Consider the following 16891-nt stretch of genomic DNA (forward strand, 5'->3'; position numbering starts at 1 on the left):
AACAGGATGGACCTTTTGAGCAGCCATACTCATCTGTAATCAAGATTACTTTCATATTAGACAGCAGTAAAAAAAAATTAGAAAAGCAATTTTAATTTTAAGGTACAACTGATAATATTCATGTACTCCCCTCTCCTACCATGTCCAAATCTGTTAAAAAACTCCAGATGCTTACAGTTCACTTAACAATATAATAGCAAAAATGTAACATAAGGACACCAAAAAAGAAATCAGTATTATTGTATGAGCAACTGTTGAAAATTTTTCCTTCATCGTTTAGGTTCACCAGAAGCTGGTAGTAAACAATAACTTGATCTAGATCATTACTGGTGACAAAGAATAAAAAAGGAAATAAAGCTAACTATAATTTAGCACTACTGAAAAACATTTTATTTAAAAAATTTTTTTAAAAAGATTTTATTTAATCATTTGAGAGAGAGAGAGAGAGAGCATGAGCAGGGGGAGAGAGGCAGGGGGAGAGGGAGAAGCAGGCTCCCCGCTGAGCCAGGAGACTGGGATCATGACCTGAGCCTAAGGCAGATGTTTAACCATCTGAGCCACCCAGGCGCCCCTTGAAAAACATTTTAATGCTCATATTAAAAACATATTTACTAAAGAAAATGGCAAAATGCAAGTTTACCCCTCATTTAACTAGATATTTTCTTGTAAAAGACACACACACACACACACACACACACACACACACACGCACTATGTACACAAATAGCACTGTTTGTAAAGAGGATTTTAGAATTTTATTTAAAATTTTGGAACTTTGTTAACTTTTGTACATAGTATGACTTTATTTTTCAATTCAGAATTTTACTTGGCTCTGATTTTAAAATGTTAAGCATCTGATATTCAGTTTTTAGAATACATCACTAAGACAAAAAACTCCCAAAGGATATATGTTACTCGTGATTACAAAAGAAAAGTAACTTAAAACACTTACGGTAACTACTTTCACTATCGCTGGCATTAGAAGTTATATGCTCTGAAATTGCAGGACAATGGAAAAAATAAAGAAAACACAGTGTCATGAGTTTAAAAAAGCAAATTATCAAAATAAACACAAGGCGACATTACAAAATGTTGAGATATAAATCACACAAAGTCAAAGAATTTTTAAAAAGCATTTTTGATTTTCTTTGAAAATTTTTTTCCCCTAAATATGAATTAGGAAGGAAAGAAATTGTGTAATTAAGGACAATGCTCCATTTCTGTACAACACAGTTTATGAACAAAATCTATGAAAAATAATCAAGTAGAATATGACAAAGAGGGCAAAGTGATCCTAAATTGGTCCAAATGTAGACACAGAACCCAAAAAGAGAAAATGCAGTTGGCACCATTTAATTTATAAAACAGTAATGACCGACAAAAGAGATAAGTTATATTTGAGCAAACAGATGCCCATTTTAATGAAGGGATATCTTAAAAAAATAAATGATCTTGCTTTTAGTTCAGCTTCTTTGTTCCTGAAGAGAAACGAAAATCCAGGTCTCTGAGATCATACAGATAAAACATTTTAGATGTCATAGATGCATATGTTCCAAAAAAAAAGTCAAACGGAAGGGAATTCTAGAAGGTGGGACTGTATTTTAAAATAGACTAGTATTTCTGAGAAGCTCTGTTTTGATAAAATTGACACTGGCTGCTTTGCAAAACAAAAAAGATAAAGCAAATACATCTACTTGCAAATTGCCTGGCCTCTCCTTGAAAGTGACCCCATTTCATAACTTGATTGTTCCGTAAACACCAGGTACTCTTCCCATGTAAATGTAATCTTGAATGTTCTCTCGATAAGTATGTCCAGAGAGTAAATAAAATAAAATAAAATAAATTATAAAAACTAAAAAACAAAACTGTCCACAGGAGAAAGAGAAATCTAAATTTCTTATGTGAGGCAAACGAAAAAAAATTTTAAGGGGTAAGAAAACAGCTTGAGGAGAAATATCTGCTGTACCATACCACCCACAGAGTCTCCTAAAATCAAGATGCACTACTGAAAAGTTCTGAGAATGGTAGAATGTAAGATTTCAAATGAAGATAATAGTTCTTGAACTGCTGTCATGGTGAAAAATAAGTCTGTTATTCTAACCTGCAAAGACAAGATATAATTTTCTTTCTTCCTTTTTTAAAATTGCAGTATAGCTGACATACAGTGTTGGATTAGTTTCAGGTGTAAGGATATAACTTTCTTAATTATGATTATAAATATTTTAAATACAGCAGGGACATTAAAAATTGTAAGACTGAATAACATATGACAAGCACATGCAAAATGAAGTTTTTAAAAATTGTATTTAAAAATTTCTTCCCATGTTACATGTACTTCGAAACAATCATTTTAAATTGTTGCATAATATTCTATTGAACTGATGAATCATAATTTACCTTACTACTTACTACTCAGACATTTTAGTTTGCTTTAAATTGTTTTCCACCAACATCAATAATTAGGAATGTCTTCATTTATACAACTTTTTAATCTCTTGTCCTATTTCCTTAAAATTCATTCCCCAAAGTAGGAATGACACATAAAAAAAAATTCTTATAAATTTGTATTAGGATTAGTATTGTACTCTACAATCTCTAATACATAAAAGAGAGAAACATTAGTTACTGCAATGGAGTGAGTGAAGGGGGAGAGTAAGGGGGAGTATAGAAGAGACAAAATTAACCATGAGTTGACAATTACAGAAGTTGGGTAAATGAATACTTGCAGGCTTTAATTTACTATTCTTCTACTATTGAATATATTTGGCACGTTATATAGTAAAAAGTTAAAGCTACTACAAATCTCTTTTCTGGCTTTTCTGGGGACTTCTCCTACTCATCTCAAATTCTTTAAGATTACCGATAGCTGTTATGCAATCAAATTCTTTAAGTTCTTTCACGTATCCTTATATGTAACTCTACAATAAAATTTTGCTATTCAAAGCACGGCCCTTGGAATAACATCATCATCACTGTGGGGGAGTATTTATTAGAAAGGTAAAATGCTTTTTTTTTTTCTAAAGATTTTATTTATTTATTTGAGAGAGAGAGAATGAGAGACAGAGAGCACGAGAGGGAAGACAGTCAGAGGGAGAAGCAGACTCCCTGCTGAGCAGGGAGCCCGAAGTGGGACTCCATCCTGGGACTCCAGGATCATGACCTGAGCCAAAGGCAGTCGCTTAACCAACTGAGCCACCCAGGCGCCCTAAAATGCTTTCTTCTTGATAATTAAAATATATTTTTTAAGAAACTTCATCAAAAAAGGTATTCAAATATCCAGTAAACATATAAAAAGGTGTTCAAGTTTTCCTTGTAATTTTTCCCTGTAATTACTTATCAGCGAAATGCAAAATAAAGCCACAACAGATATCTACCATCCACCAGAATGGCTATAATGAAAAAAACCTAAAAACAGATATGCCAAACACAGAGAAGGTAAGTAGCAACTGGAACTCATATACTACTGAGGGTGGCGAAATTGGTACAACTACTATGGAAAACTATTTGGCAGTGACTACTAAAGCCCCACAGATGTATGTATGTATGACCCAGCAATTCCTTTCCCAGGTATTTTCCCAACAGAAAGACATATATATGTTGACCAAAAGACATGTGCAAGAATGTTCAAAGCAACACTATTCAAAATAGCCCTAAATATATGTTTATTTACAAGTCTTAGATAATATATGCAGTTTCATATTCTTTTTAATTTATATCATGAGCATTTTCCCATGTCATGTTTTAATATGATTTTCAATGGTTATATGATATTACAAAATACAGATAAATCATACTTCATTAACCACTTCCCAAATACAAAGACATTTTAGGATGGTTTCAAAGTTTTTTGACTGTAATTTCTCAATAAAATTAAAATAAACTTCCTGATATATAAACCTTTATCTCTATCTCTGACTACATACTTAGGATAATTCCTTGAAGAGGAATTAGTAGTATATCAAAAGATATACTTTTCCAGATACGCATAATGTTAATATATTAAAACTAGTCATTTCATACAACTCTACCACTGGGTTCTCCTTTAAAAGAAATGTCTGTCAAGATGATGGATAGATATTATCATTTTGTTTACTGATTACTGGGGACATTAAGTATTTTATATACTCATTTCATTTGTTATTTTTTGAGCATTCTTCTCACATCCTTTGTTCAGTTATCGAATGAAGAATTAGTCTGTTTCTTACTGATCTGTTAGAAGTTCATAAAGATATTATCCCTTTGACATACATGGTATATTCTTTAAGTTTTAATTCTGATTTTGTTTATGATGTTTGATGACCACAGCCATTTTAAATCTAACTAAGTCTCCCCCTTCTAATCAAACATTTCTTCCTGAGAAGGTATCATATGCCTTTTCTTTGCTCTCCCTAACTACTACCTACACATCACTAATCTTAAGCAATACTACTCCTCTTACACTTATTCTTTATACAAATAAAAATAAGTCTGGTTTTGGCATCTAAGAGCTCCACACAACTTTGTTTCTGTAAGTCTTTGAGATGAGAAGAAAGGCTTCCCATTACATATATTTTCCTTATGTGCCTGACAAGAGTTTTTGAGGTGTTCTACAAAATGGAAAGCTGTAAAAATTGAACTATAGGTACAAACCTCGTCTGAAACTGTGTATCATGATTTCACTTCTGAGCACCTTACAGAGCCCCTCCTGAACTTCTTTTTAGTCTCTGTTAAAGGAATCTTACATTTTCCTTCTCACCTTTTTCAAAGTTGCCTTAAGATATACAAGTTGTACACGTTTCTATTTCTAGCTTTTCACAAGCTATGATGATTTACTTGCATTCTCTCACACTTCCATCATATTCTAGTTAGTTGTTAGTCAAAATTAGGATTGGAAAGGCAAATTCTCTCATTGTTTCCTCTACTCTCAACAGGGCAAATCAATGATTTATTTGATTCTCTTTTGTAGAATCACTGAGCTCATGTCTATGAAAAGTATTCAGGGCATCACACTTTTGTTTCTCTCCTCTTCAATTAAATACCCTATTTTTCATAGGTTATATGAAATTACGTGTAGATGTACATCTTTCTTGATATCCAGTGTTATTCCATTTCTTCATCGGGTTTGTTTCTCTGAAATAATTTATGCCTTTTCTTCTCAGTCCCTTCATGAGTCCTGTTTCAGGGAATACCTATGAGTCACACATTTCTTTCTATTAAAATCTCACAAGGTTCTGCTTAGTTTATTTGCTGTATTTGGAACTTTAGACTATAGATTGCTGAGGCTACAAATAAAGTCCCTGACCACCCTTTTCCCAGCATTTTCTGTTGTATAATAACTGGCACCTTGTCAACTGTTAGTCATCTGTTTTATCCAGGTTTAGAATTTTTACTGATATTTTCCTGTCTCCTTCATTTGATTATCAAGTTACCAGGTGAATAAATTATCTTAGTTCCTGTGAGATGAAGCACAAAACCCATCATTCAAGGGATCTTAAGTCTCTTTCCAGAAAATTAAATCCTTTTCTAAAGGACACTGATAATCAGTTACTATTTTTCATTTGTTTCCATTCTCAAATCCCAATTGTCAAAATGAGAGATGGAAATAAGATGTGGCCAAGGTGTAATTATCATCCATCATAACAATATTAATATAGTAAACAAACTGTCCATTTAGTTTCTTTCCAATGAGTTTTCCACAGGTCTCTAATGATTTAGCAGATAATAAAAATCTGTGGGTTTTTTTATGCTGAATCATACCACCTCTAAAACACATCATTCTCAAAATAAATTCTATAGCATTAAGAATCTATGGAAATATTTTCCAGTTTTAAAGATTTTCACTGATTATTTTCCCCAAAGGTAAAAGATTAAAAAAGGGTACCACCAGTAATAGTAAATTTGTGGCTCTTGCTGAATCGTAAAAACGCACAGGCAAAAATAACCAAGTGTGTCTATATAGAAATAATTACATATAAAGCATACTGCCGCCAATCTAATACAAACCTTTAATTGTTAAGGTTGAAATAAAAGTACCTATACTTTAGATTAAAATTCCAGTATAAAGTTAGCATAAATCATGGAAAAAATCTTCTATGAAATATAATGTTTATTAATGTAGATCTTAGAAAGTTAAAAGATATTGGTTATATATATATACATATATATATATATATATATATTTTTTTTTTCTTTAACATGCTGGACATGGAGCCCAATGTGGGGCTTGAACTTATGACCCTGAGCTCAAGAACCAAGCTGAGATCAAGAGTTGGATGCTTAATCGACTGAAACACCCAAGTGCCCCGATATTGGTTATATCCTTAATGACCAATGAATTACAAAAAGTAAGTTTTCAATATGCTTAATAATCCAAATAGAAAGAACTATCCAGGAAAAAACTTTTGTCTAAGAGATTACTTCTATGAGTCGCTGTCACCTAAAATAACTTAGTAATATTCGGTAAACTTTCATATACTATCAATTTTGAGAACACCTAAATTTAAAATTTTGTTTGCTAAAAAATGACCTGTTTCATCCATTCACTCTAACATTTACTGAATGACTCCTATATACCAGACTGTACCAAGTTTCATATGAAGATTATGTACTAGTTAGAAAATTAAATAAGAACAAGACAAACCCAAAACCACTGACATCTTGGTTAAAGGAAAAACAAAGGAAAATATTTCTTATAATTCTTTAAATAATTTACAACCTCCTTGAAAAAGAGATCTATAATTTCCATCCCCCTACATCAACTGTTACTTGAATTTGAGGTCCACAATTCTTTTCTATTAAGATTCATTATATTTTAGAGTTAAAAAGAGATCTATAATTTCCATCCCCCTACATCAACTGTTACTTGAATTTGAGGTCCACAATTCTTTTCTATTAAGATTCATTATATTTTAGAGTTTCACATTATAGCAATGCTTTTCTAACACAGAATCAAAGTGATTTTAACTTGTTTTAACAAAAAACCCGGTGGACATAAAACTGCAAGATTATTTTCTACATTCTAATAATGTAGGCAGGTAGTACTATTTTAAAAAGCTTAAAAAAAATCCCTAGCAAAAGTAATTGCCATAAAAACTACAAAAATGAAAACCTAATTATGAGTTTTTCAAATGACATGTGAAAAATGGAGCATTAGAAAAACAAAAGGTATGTATTACAGAAATAAAAATCCCAAGCACATTATTAATATGGAAAGTCTAAAAGCAATCTAAATCATATACCTCCTCATGCCAGAAAGGCGCTACCATGAATCTCAAAATGTATCTGAAAAAGGTAGTTCTGTAGATGGAGGTTAAAAAATAACTTGGGAGTATTTTGATCACTTACTCAGGCCTTTTGATCCCATGTCGTCAGGGATCTCCTGTAGAGAGTAGTTCCCAGAGAGCAAGCAATAAAAAGATAATCAAAGAAAATAGTTGTCAGTAATGCATAAAATTGGTGCTACAATAAGAGACAGTTCCAAGACCATTACAGGTGTACATATTTTAGAGAATTTTTGTAGATTTCTGAAAGTTTGAAATAAGCTAGCAGCTGAATGTAATGTACTAAAGGAATCAAAGTTCTAGCTTAGGGGCTGATTTAGGGTAGAGAAGCAAAATTTGATATTATTTCCTGTTATTTTAAAAGTAAAATTCAGATTGTCTACATGTACTGAAGACATAGGATAAAATGGATGATTCCAGAAGATCTGTATCCAAGACTGTCAATGCTATACCTAGAAATCATTAAGTAGCTTCTCAGGTATCTAAGTTTCCTTTAAAATAGTCTTTGAAAGCATTTTAAGTGTTTCTTCTATGAACCCTTACATCAAATAATTCTATTTTAAACACATAACTTAAAAATACTGTTAACTTTAAATTAAGAATTCCAAAGGTGCCAGAAAAAGTTAAGATTGGTATGCAAATTAATTTATGTCTGTTAAGTTGCTCCTGGTTAAGACAGTTGGTAACCTGTTGCAGCTCTTGAAACTGTCTCCATGGTAACAACCAACTGCAGGGCAGTAGGTCCCTCTACATTTATTTTCAGTTGACCACTGGATCCACATACTTACGGTCAGCATCACTTGTTTCCTGCTCACTCTGGTCCTTGTTCTTGTAGAAGGGGAATTTTCGGGAAAAGAGGTTCTTTTTACGCTTGTCATTGAATGACTGCTGAAGAAGAGAAGGAGGGGCAAAACAAAGGGATGTCTACTATCTGTGTGTACAAAGGCCCAGCCTAGCAGCTCTGTGGAAGCTGACTCTTGTGACCACAGTGTGCAGTTTGTATATGAATTTTATTAATCACAAAGTGAATTTCTAACTTTGTATTAACTCCTCTAATTCTAACATTTCTCAACTTAAAATATTTAAAAATTTACAGTGTAATTCAGTAATATCTAGAAATAAGGAATAAGTGCTACCTGATTAAAAAAAATACCTAGAAATAAGGAGTAAGTGCTACTGGAAGAGTAACTCAAATTAGCTACTACTATAGTACAAATGAGCTAATATCTGTTCTTATCAATCCACATTTTTCTAGAAGATTCCCAGGTATGAAGTGCTCTATAGAAGTTATTTTAAATTGTTATTCTAGGCTATTCAAGTATTTTTTAAGCAGTAGGTAATAATCTTCATTTTCCTCTGACTTGAGCATATTCCCTCCCTACCCTTTTTTGTGGCTCCAATAAGGTAACAAAAAGCCACTATTAAAAAAAAACCAAGGGCACCTGGGTTAAGCGACTGCCTTCGGCTCAGGTCATGATCCCAGGGTCCTGGGATCGAGTCCCACCTTGGGTTCCCTGCTCAGGGGGGAGCCTGCTTCTCCCTCTCCCTCTGCCTGCCGCTCCCCCTGCTTGCGCTCTCTCTCTGACAAATAAGTAAAAAATCTTAAAAAAAAAAAAAAAAAGAAAGAAAACCAAAACAACCGAGAAAGTTGCTAGTGCTGAATATTTAAAAACAATGAACCAATCTTTTTTTTTTTTTTTTAAGAGAAAAAAGGTAACTAAATGCTTATGGTATAAATCAGAAAATGAGAAGAAAACTAAGAGGGGTCCATCAAGCACAGAGAATCCAGCAAAAGATTTATCGATGCTATCCCACCAAGAAAGAAGAGTCAAGAGCTCTCCTGGCCAACTTGAATGCCATCCTAACTCGTTTATTTGTCTTTGAGCTCCACTATATTTTCTTTAAGCTCTACTATATTTATCTATTTTTAAAAGTATAAATAAACTAGAACCAGATTTAATTCACTGGCACATCTTGAATAGGGAATAAAAAGTTAGGTGTTTCTAGAAGCCAAAAAGGCAATGAAGATTCTAACAGTTATACAGACCTGCTATGCAGGAGCTGCACAGCTGATCTGATGTCCCTTACTACACAGATGTTGGAAACAGATTTTTTCCCTTTTTCAGTGTCCCATTTGTGCCTTCACAGATTTAAAACTATGCTGTATAAAGAAAGGTGATGTTATTAAAGAGGGATAACTTCTTTTGTAATTTCTGTCACAGACATCCATGTCTTGAAGGAAATGGCCTGACCTACCAATGACACTAGGAATTATTACTTTTTGAAGCAGGAACAATATAAAGGATAAAAAATCTTGTTCTGACTTTTCTTGAGTTTAATCCAATGTCATAAAATGCTATCATTATTTTGAAGTATATCCACACCAGGAAGTATGTTTTGGCATGCTTGTATTTTTAAGCATGTGATGCCAGGCAATTAAGGTGCTGAGGTAGATTAAGTAATTGTTGGTCAAATTCTATTACTTGAAAGGATTTGTTTGGGTGGGAATCTTAACACAAAAACAAGACTAAACTTTTATTTTTACCTTTTCATATCAATAATTCAGGATTAATAAATTCATAGTTCGTTAGTCCAACAGACTGTCTTGATTTCAATCCTAAAATTTGAAGGCTCTGATAACGCTAAGCAGAAGTTAAAAATTAAGTTGATGAGAAAAATACTGTCAAGAAATTTGAACTTGTAACTGTCAAGTAGCATTATTTAAATAAAAATCTTTGCTTGGATACAAATTTTAGAGAAGAGAAATGAAGAAAACTTAAGTTTCAATAGAGAAAAATTTATGATAACCTAATTTAGGGAAGGACTAAATCTTCTTGTTCATGAAATCGTCAATGAATTTAGTAATAATTTTTCTGGTATATAATAAAACTGTTATGTTTTTAATAAAAGGTATTTATCCCTCCTACTGCATATATAGTGGTCAGAGTCAGTTTCACAGCAAACAACCAAAAGAAACATGAAGTTTAAAATGTTTTGATTTTTGATATCTTTGCAATTAGCCAAAATGAGATATCATAAAGATATCATAATATAGGACAGAAAGAAATGCCTGTTAGTTAAGAAAATAATTAATTGTATTATATTTAATGTCCTCCAGATGAAGAATTTATTAAAAGTGAAAATAGCACAAAGCAAAGAAGATAAATATGTGTAGGGAAGCCACAAAACTGAAGAAATATACTACCTTTGGATTGTCTACATTTTCAATACAAAATACTCTTATTTAGTTACTTGTTATTAATGCTATATTGCAAGAGAGATAGTGTAATAAATATAAGAACTGATAAAAAAATCACAAAATCATGATACATATATAAAGTATAAAATTTCTATATGCGGTATGTCAAAATAGCTAAATGAATGTTAAAAATGTTAATGAGAAACTGAAATGTTATAAGTCTGCAGTGGAAATGAGTCCATAAACCACCATGTAAGGAAAGGAAAAGAGGAACTCAGAATGGGAGATGGTAGTACAGAAAGAAATGCAGTTCTGCATCAATGGCAAGCGTATTTTTACCCCACTCAGTATCATGCATTCTTCTGGTGCTGTGTTAGGACACAGTGACTGTGTATAAGGTTGGTTACAGTCAACAAACAAGACTAAGATTTAAATATGTCGTTAATTCAGTTAACTTCTTACAGTATGAAAGAAAAGTTATAACATGCAACCTCATTTTCAATACACTGACAGTGTATTTTATGTATTTTACTAGGTTATTTTTAAGGACATGTATAAAACAAGCACAAAAAGCATTGTATAGATTTCAAATCCTGTTACTTGGGATTTTTTCCCTCCCCCAAATTTCTATTTTAAATATTGCTTCAGGTCACACTATGTAATTTTTTTATTCTCTGAAAGCTGAAATTTTAAAGGAAATTATCATTGATAAAATAATTGAATACATTATACAATTTACTTAGATTTAATTTCTTTGATCAAGGATACTGCTTATCTTAAATTTTAAGCCTTTAAGTTTGAGTGCTTAGTGCTATCAGAGAAGTACAGATGATAGGATTAATTAATTTGCTGAGTTAACTTTCTACATTCATTTGAAATATGATCAAAAGATGTATAACTTTTGCTTTAGATTAAAAAAAACAAACATAAGATATTCCTATGAATAGTATTTCAAGGCAACATATGTGTTCAGTTTATTTCTTCAGGCTATTACTATAATATCCCATTGTATTAATTATACACGTAGCACAGGACAAAGCCTGCAGTATCTCTTTCATCTACTGGCATCCATTAGATTCAAGCAGAACTTAAAATGAAAACAAAAACATGTTTAAAATTATATATGGAAGAATTTAGAAGTATTTCTTGACCATCTTTATATAAACTCGTCCTCTACTGTCCCTTTCTTTATTCCTTCAAAATAAAAATTCATATTGATTCAAATATTTAAAAGCATGGATTCTCTTAATAAATTATATTAGGCATGAAGGAGGGAAATAAAACTCACATTATGACCTAGTTAATAATATTCTGGGCATATTTTCTGAGAGGATGCATTATTAAATTAGCTATTATGATTAATATAAGTTTCTAACTGGACATCTGAAGGAAGGCTGAATTTATTTCACTTGTAAAAATAATCTCACCAAAGTATGTTGTTAAGAATATATCAAATGACAGTTTTGATCATCTGGAAAGGTTTATAAAATGAATGCTTTAATTTAATAAATTACTTACTTCAGCATCTACTATTACAAAGCATCATGGCAATAGCTGTTGATAGTTAACTCTTATGGCAAAATCCTTCTAATTTTAATAGTGTAGTTCCAGCAAGAATTATGAAAAAGTCCATTATTCTCAACCATTAATATCTAGAAAAAGATATTTCATATACTCACCCCTTTATCTCTTGTTTTAGAATTAAATTTCACTGTTTTTAACCGGGCTCGTTCTTTCTTCTCAACTCTGTCAAAGTATAGAATGCTATTTTTAAAGTACACCAAAATATCTAAGGGTCTAATTAGAAATCATCAGAACTGATACTTTAGTATGGGGCATTTTTATATTCTAAAACCTTCAGTAACTGTCTAGGTTTGTATCCCAAAATTATAGTTTCTGAAAATGAAATACAGGTCTCATTACAAAACAAAACCACTTGTGAAGTATCAAAATACAGTACATGTGTACTTATAGATGCACTCACATTCCATAATTATACTGAAATTATTATGAGGAACCACTTGTGAGTTTAGCAATTTTCTGGATTTTGTTTGTTACTGTTGTCTCCATATTAGCTTAGCATGGGGCATACATATATGCTAAAAATCAAGCATAAGAGAGAGAAAGCAAATAGGGCAAAATGTTAACAATTGGTGAAAGTAGGTGAAGGATATGTGGGTGTTCCTTGTACTATTCTTCTTTTTGTACTTAATTTTCTATAGCTCTGAAATTTTTATTAAAAAATGGGAAATACAAAAATCGAATTTAACTCCAGTGACAGATTTGTGTAAATACATGAAATAACCAATTATAGTATACAAAAAGAGTTTTAAAGAGCTTTAAAATATCTGTGGAAGGATATACAAGACCTGGTAACCTTAGTTATCCCTCTAAAAATGAAAAGGGTGCCAGGAGTACAAGGTTAAGAGGAAGCCTGTATAGCTTTTAGATCTTCTGATTTTTGAACCATGTTAAAGTGTTAACTATTCAAAATAAGTAAGCCAACAAAACTACATCAAAACAAATGTTTCATGTAGATTGTAATACCAATATGAACCTTGTAAAATTTCATGTCAATTAAGCTTTTTATCCTTAATTTCAACATAGCAATTATGTTAGTATATAGCAGAAAAACTTACCAAAATAGTCTATGAATAAATGCATTTTCTTCATTATCTAGCGATATAGTTTTACTGTGGGTACAGAAGAACCTTAGCATTCATGGACTTAAAACTTGTTTTTACTATTCTAGAACAATCCATGACATGATTAGAGAGTCCGCATGATTAACTAATTTGTAATTTTGCCTAGGCACTTACTGAGGGCACAGCAAAACTAACATTTAGTGAGTAAACGTTTACAACTCAAAAATGGCTTTGTTTCTCATCGTTACCTTGTTCACTAAGTAGCTGAGTGATTTAAATTGTTTATTTGTAAATACTGTTCCTGAATAAGAATTGAGAACTATAGTAACCACAATTCCTTGTGCTATTATTAGAAGTAAAGAGGTCTAAGAGACAGTTCTATTTAAGAAAATACAAGTTTTGAATACATTCAAGAATGAAATGGCATAATTAGTTGTGGTTTCATATTAGCTTATGGAAGAAAGACTATATTCCATAATTTTATTTATGAATTTGGAAATTTAGAGAGGTCTTAAAAGTCTCTTGCAGTACTTCTGACTTAAAAACCAACTTCATGGAATTTTTATACAAAATGAAAAGAATCTTGTGCTCGCTTCGGCAGCACATATACAAAATGAAAAGAATCTTTTTCCACCAAAGTCAGTGTATTTCTCATCTGTTGCCGGCACACATAAAGCCTATGCACGATAGGAGGTGCCAAAGGATAAGACAATTTTTAGGAACTCTGACTCTGATATTTAAGATGTGAGGTTTCTACTGACTCAATGAGGCACAGAGGCAGAGGAAGCATTTCTGAATTTAAAGTAGACTACGTTCTATTCCAGGAAAAAAGTTATGCTGAGGGCTGCATTGCTAAAAGAGGAGTTGCTACCAAATATACGATCTAGCCAAATAGTTGGAACTTGTTAAATACATGGATCTAGCCAAGAACAGTCATAAATCCCAAAGCCATAACTAAAAATCTTGGTAATACCTTAATATTCCTACTCTTCAACTTCTATAAACAGTAATAATAATATATATAGGTAGAGGTCTATAAATAGGTACATGAATGGGCCTACTTATCAATTATAGACTCTTAAAATAAATATTACATCATAAGCTTGACCTGAAGTGAATTAACCAGCTAGAACAAACATTAATGTCTCATTAACAATTTTTGCTGGCTATCTTAAAACTTAAAAAGACTTTCAGGCAATGATTTGCACGAATCAGACCTCACAAATTAAGTTATTTGGGGAGAATTATGAACTGACATTTTAATAGCTTTCCCACAAAAGCAGGGACATTCAGCAGTATTTCATAGACCTAGAGAGGGTTCTTTATGCTGGGATCATCCTGTTCAAAGACTATCTCCACTTAACCACTTTTGCCAGTAGATAGTAAGTATGCCTCACTATAATAAACGGTTAAAAGCAAAGAGGAAAGACCAGTGAATGCACCAATACTTCTAAATTAAGCAAGAAAAGAGATGTGAAGCAAATACCAGATACTTCTAAAATTTTTGATTTACACTTCCAATTTTTAAGTCTAAAGGAGGCAATTCAATCAAAAATCCTGAAAGTACTTAGTAGGTTTCATTGCCACCTACATGGATAAAGCAGAGGCTTTTAGATCTTTTTCCCTCCAATGGTACAGATACATAGCAAAGTTATTTAAATATATTTATTTTGTTCTGAGCAACTAAGTAGGAGCTTTAGAGAGATTTCTCTTTGGGGGCATCATATTCTTTAATTATGTCACTGGTTATAATATAAGGTGAACAAAATTAAATGATTGTGAAACGTAATGAGGAAAACTAAGCATAAAATCACCCTCAGTAAAATAATTTAAAAAATCAACAATTATTTGTCTATGTTGCCCTACTTTCAAGTGGTAAGACTGTAATGGACTTATACTTACCTGCGTTTACTGGGAATTACCCCAACTTCGTCACTCTCCCCATCTGGTGTAACCTGCCTGGCTTGCCACCATTCATCATCAGAAGCATTAATAACATGGAGGATATCTCCAAATTTGAAGTTCAATCCCTGACTGGGAAGGCCACTGTCTTTAGTCTTGTCATAATCAAAAAGGGCTCTAGATTAAGAAGAAAAAAGTGCATGTTTATTTGGTGTTTTTGTTGTTTGTTTTAAAGATTTATTTATATTTTAGAGCGATAGAGACAGTGTGTGAGAATTTTCAAACAGACTCCCTGCTGAGTGAGGAGCCCAACAAGGGGCTCCATCTCACAACCTTTGAGATCATGACCTGAGCTGAAACCAAAAGTCGGATGCTCAACTGACTGAGCCACCCAGGTGCCCCCCACCATATTTGTTATATTACCAATATTAAGTTAACATAGGATTCTGAAAGTGTATATAATCCAGATAAATAAACAACATACCACAGTAGGCAAAGTAATGCCAAGCTCAAGAATTTGCACTATATACAGAAAGACAAAGAGACAAAAAAGAAATAGCAAAATTAACTTACAGCAAATTTTTAAAATTAGGTATACTACACCTTATTTCTCTCAGTACTGAATGAGAAACTTTAAAAAATGCTTTTAATATAATCCAATGGGAAGCCATACTGAATTCTAAAATGAAGACAAACCTAGAGAGTTGCTCTAAATTAATAAACAAAGAGTAAATATTAAGAGGCATCTTCTCTTTATTTTGGCTATACAAACTGGGTAAAACAAACTCCCTGACAGATTTGAGTCATTAGTTGTGGATTATAAGAATGGATTAACAGAGTGATTATTTTGTCAGTTAATTATTCCTTCCATTTGTTCACAAAGCTAGAGTCAATAGAATTTTCAGAGTCAGTAACAATGATGAAAACTAAGTACAGATGACTTTAACTGCTGCCAAATATTTTGGAAAAAAATACTGTATTAATATAATAATTGCAAAATGTTAATCTTTTAAAATTTGATAAAAAGAAAAATTGTGTTCTATTACTTTAATGTACAATATTTAAATTCTTATCCAAAGTAGTTCTCTTAAGGAAAGAATCCTAGCAATTACATTTATAATATAATTTATGCATTTTTTGGTTCTAATTTGGCAACTGGAAATTAGGATACAAATCATACTCCTTTTTATGTTACCCTGTTTTTTTAAAAGATTTTATTTATTTATTTGAGAGAGATCAAGAGTGAGAGAGCACAAGCGGGGTGGGGGCAGCACAGGGAGAGGGAGAAGTAGGCTCCCCACCAAGCAGGGAGTCTGACGCAGGGCTCGATCCCAGGATTCCAGGATTATGACCTGAGCTGAAGGCAGATGCCTAACCAACTGAGCCAGCCACGTGCCCCGAGTGTTAACCAACTTTTTAAACCTATCTTTTCTTAAAGTTTTTATTTAAGTTCCAGTTAGTTAATATACAGTGTAATATTAGTTTCAGATGTACAATATGGTGATTCAACACTTCCATACAACACCCATACTCAACACAAGTACACTCCTTAATCCCCATCACCTACTTAATCCATCCTCCCACCCACCTCCCCTCTGGTAATCATCAGTTTGTTCTCTGTGGTTCAGAGTCTGTTTCTTGGTTTGCCTTTCTCCCTCTTCCCCACCACTATGTTCATTTGTTTTATTTCTTGAATTCCATATATGAGTGAAATCGTATGGCATTTGTCTTTCTCTGACTTACGAATTTCACTTAGCATAATATTCTCTAGCTCCATCCATGTTGTTGCAAAAGGCAAAGAAATCATTCGTGTTTTTTTTGGATGAGTAATATCCCATTACACACACACACACACACACACACACACACACACACACACACACACA

The 16891-nt window shown here is 32.4% G+C and overlaps 1 protein-coding gene across 10 annotated transcripts in view; it reads right to left on the minus strand.

Moving 5' to 3' along the window:
* The window catches only part of DLG1 (discs large MAGUK scaffold protein 1), a 258605-nt gene that overhangs the window by 23014 nt on the left and 218700 nt on the right, over positions 1–16891 (minus strand). For 4 of the 10 annotated variants that reach the window (XM_073895197.1, XM_025876292.2, XM_025876262.2 and 1 more), the window contains 4 exons: positions 15006–15182; positions 12138–12204; positions 8048–8147; positions 953–994 (listed from right to left, as the gene is read on the minus strand). In XM_073895197.1, the coding sequence (XP_073751298.1) occupies positions 953–994; positions 8048–8147; positions 12138–12204; positions 15006–15182 (386 nt within the window). Of the gene's footprint in view, positions 1–952; positions 995–7323; positions 7358–8047; positions 8148–12137; positions 12205–15005; positions 15183–16891 lie in introns of all 10 variants that reach the window. The other 6 variants (XM_025876309.2, XM_025876279.2, XM_073895220.1 and 3 more) reach the window with 2 other exon arrangements.

Source organism: Callorhinus ursinus, unplaced genomic scaffold (genome assembly GCF_003265705.2).
Source record: "Callorhinus ursinus isolate GAN/ISIS: 27379988/994484 unplaced genomic scaffold, GSC_fseal_2.0 scaffold1, whole genome shotgun sequence".
Lineage (NCBI taxonomy): Eukaryota > Metazoa > Chordata > Mammalia > Carnivora > Otariidae > Callorhinus > Callorhinus ursinus.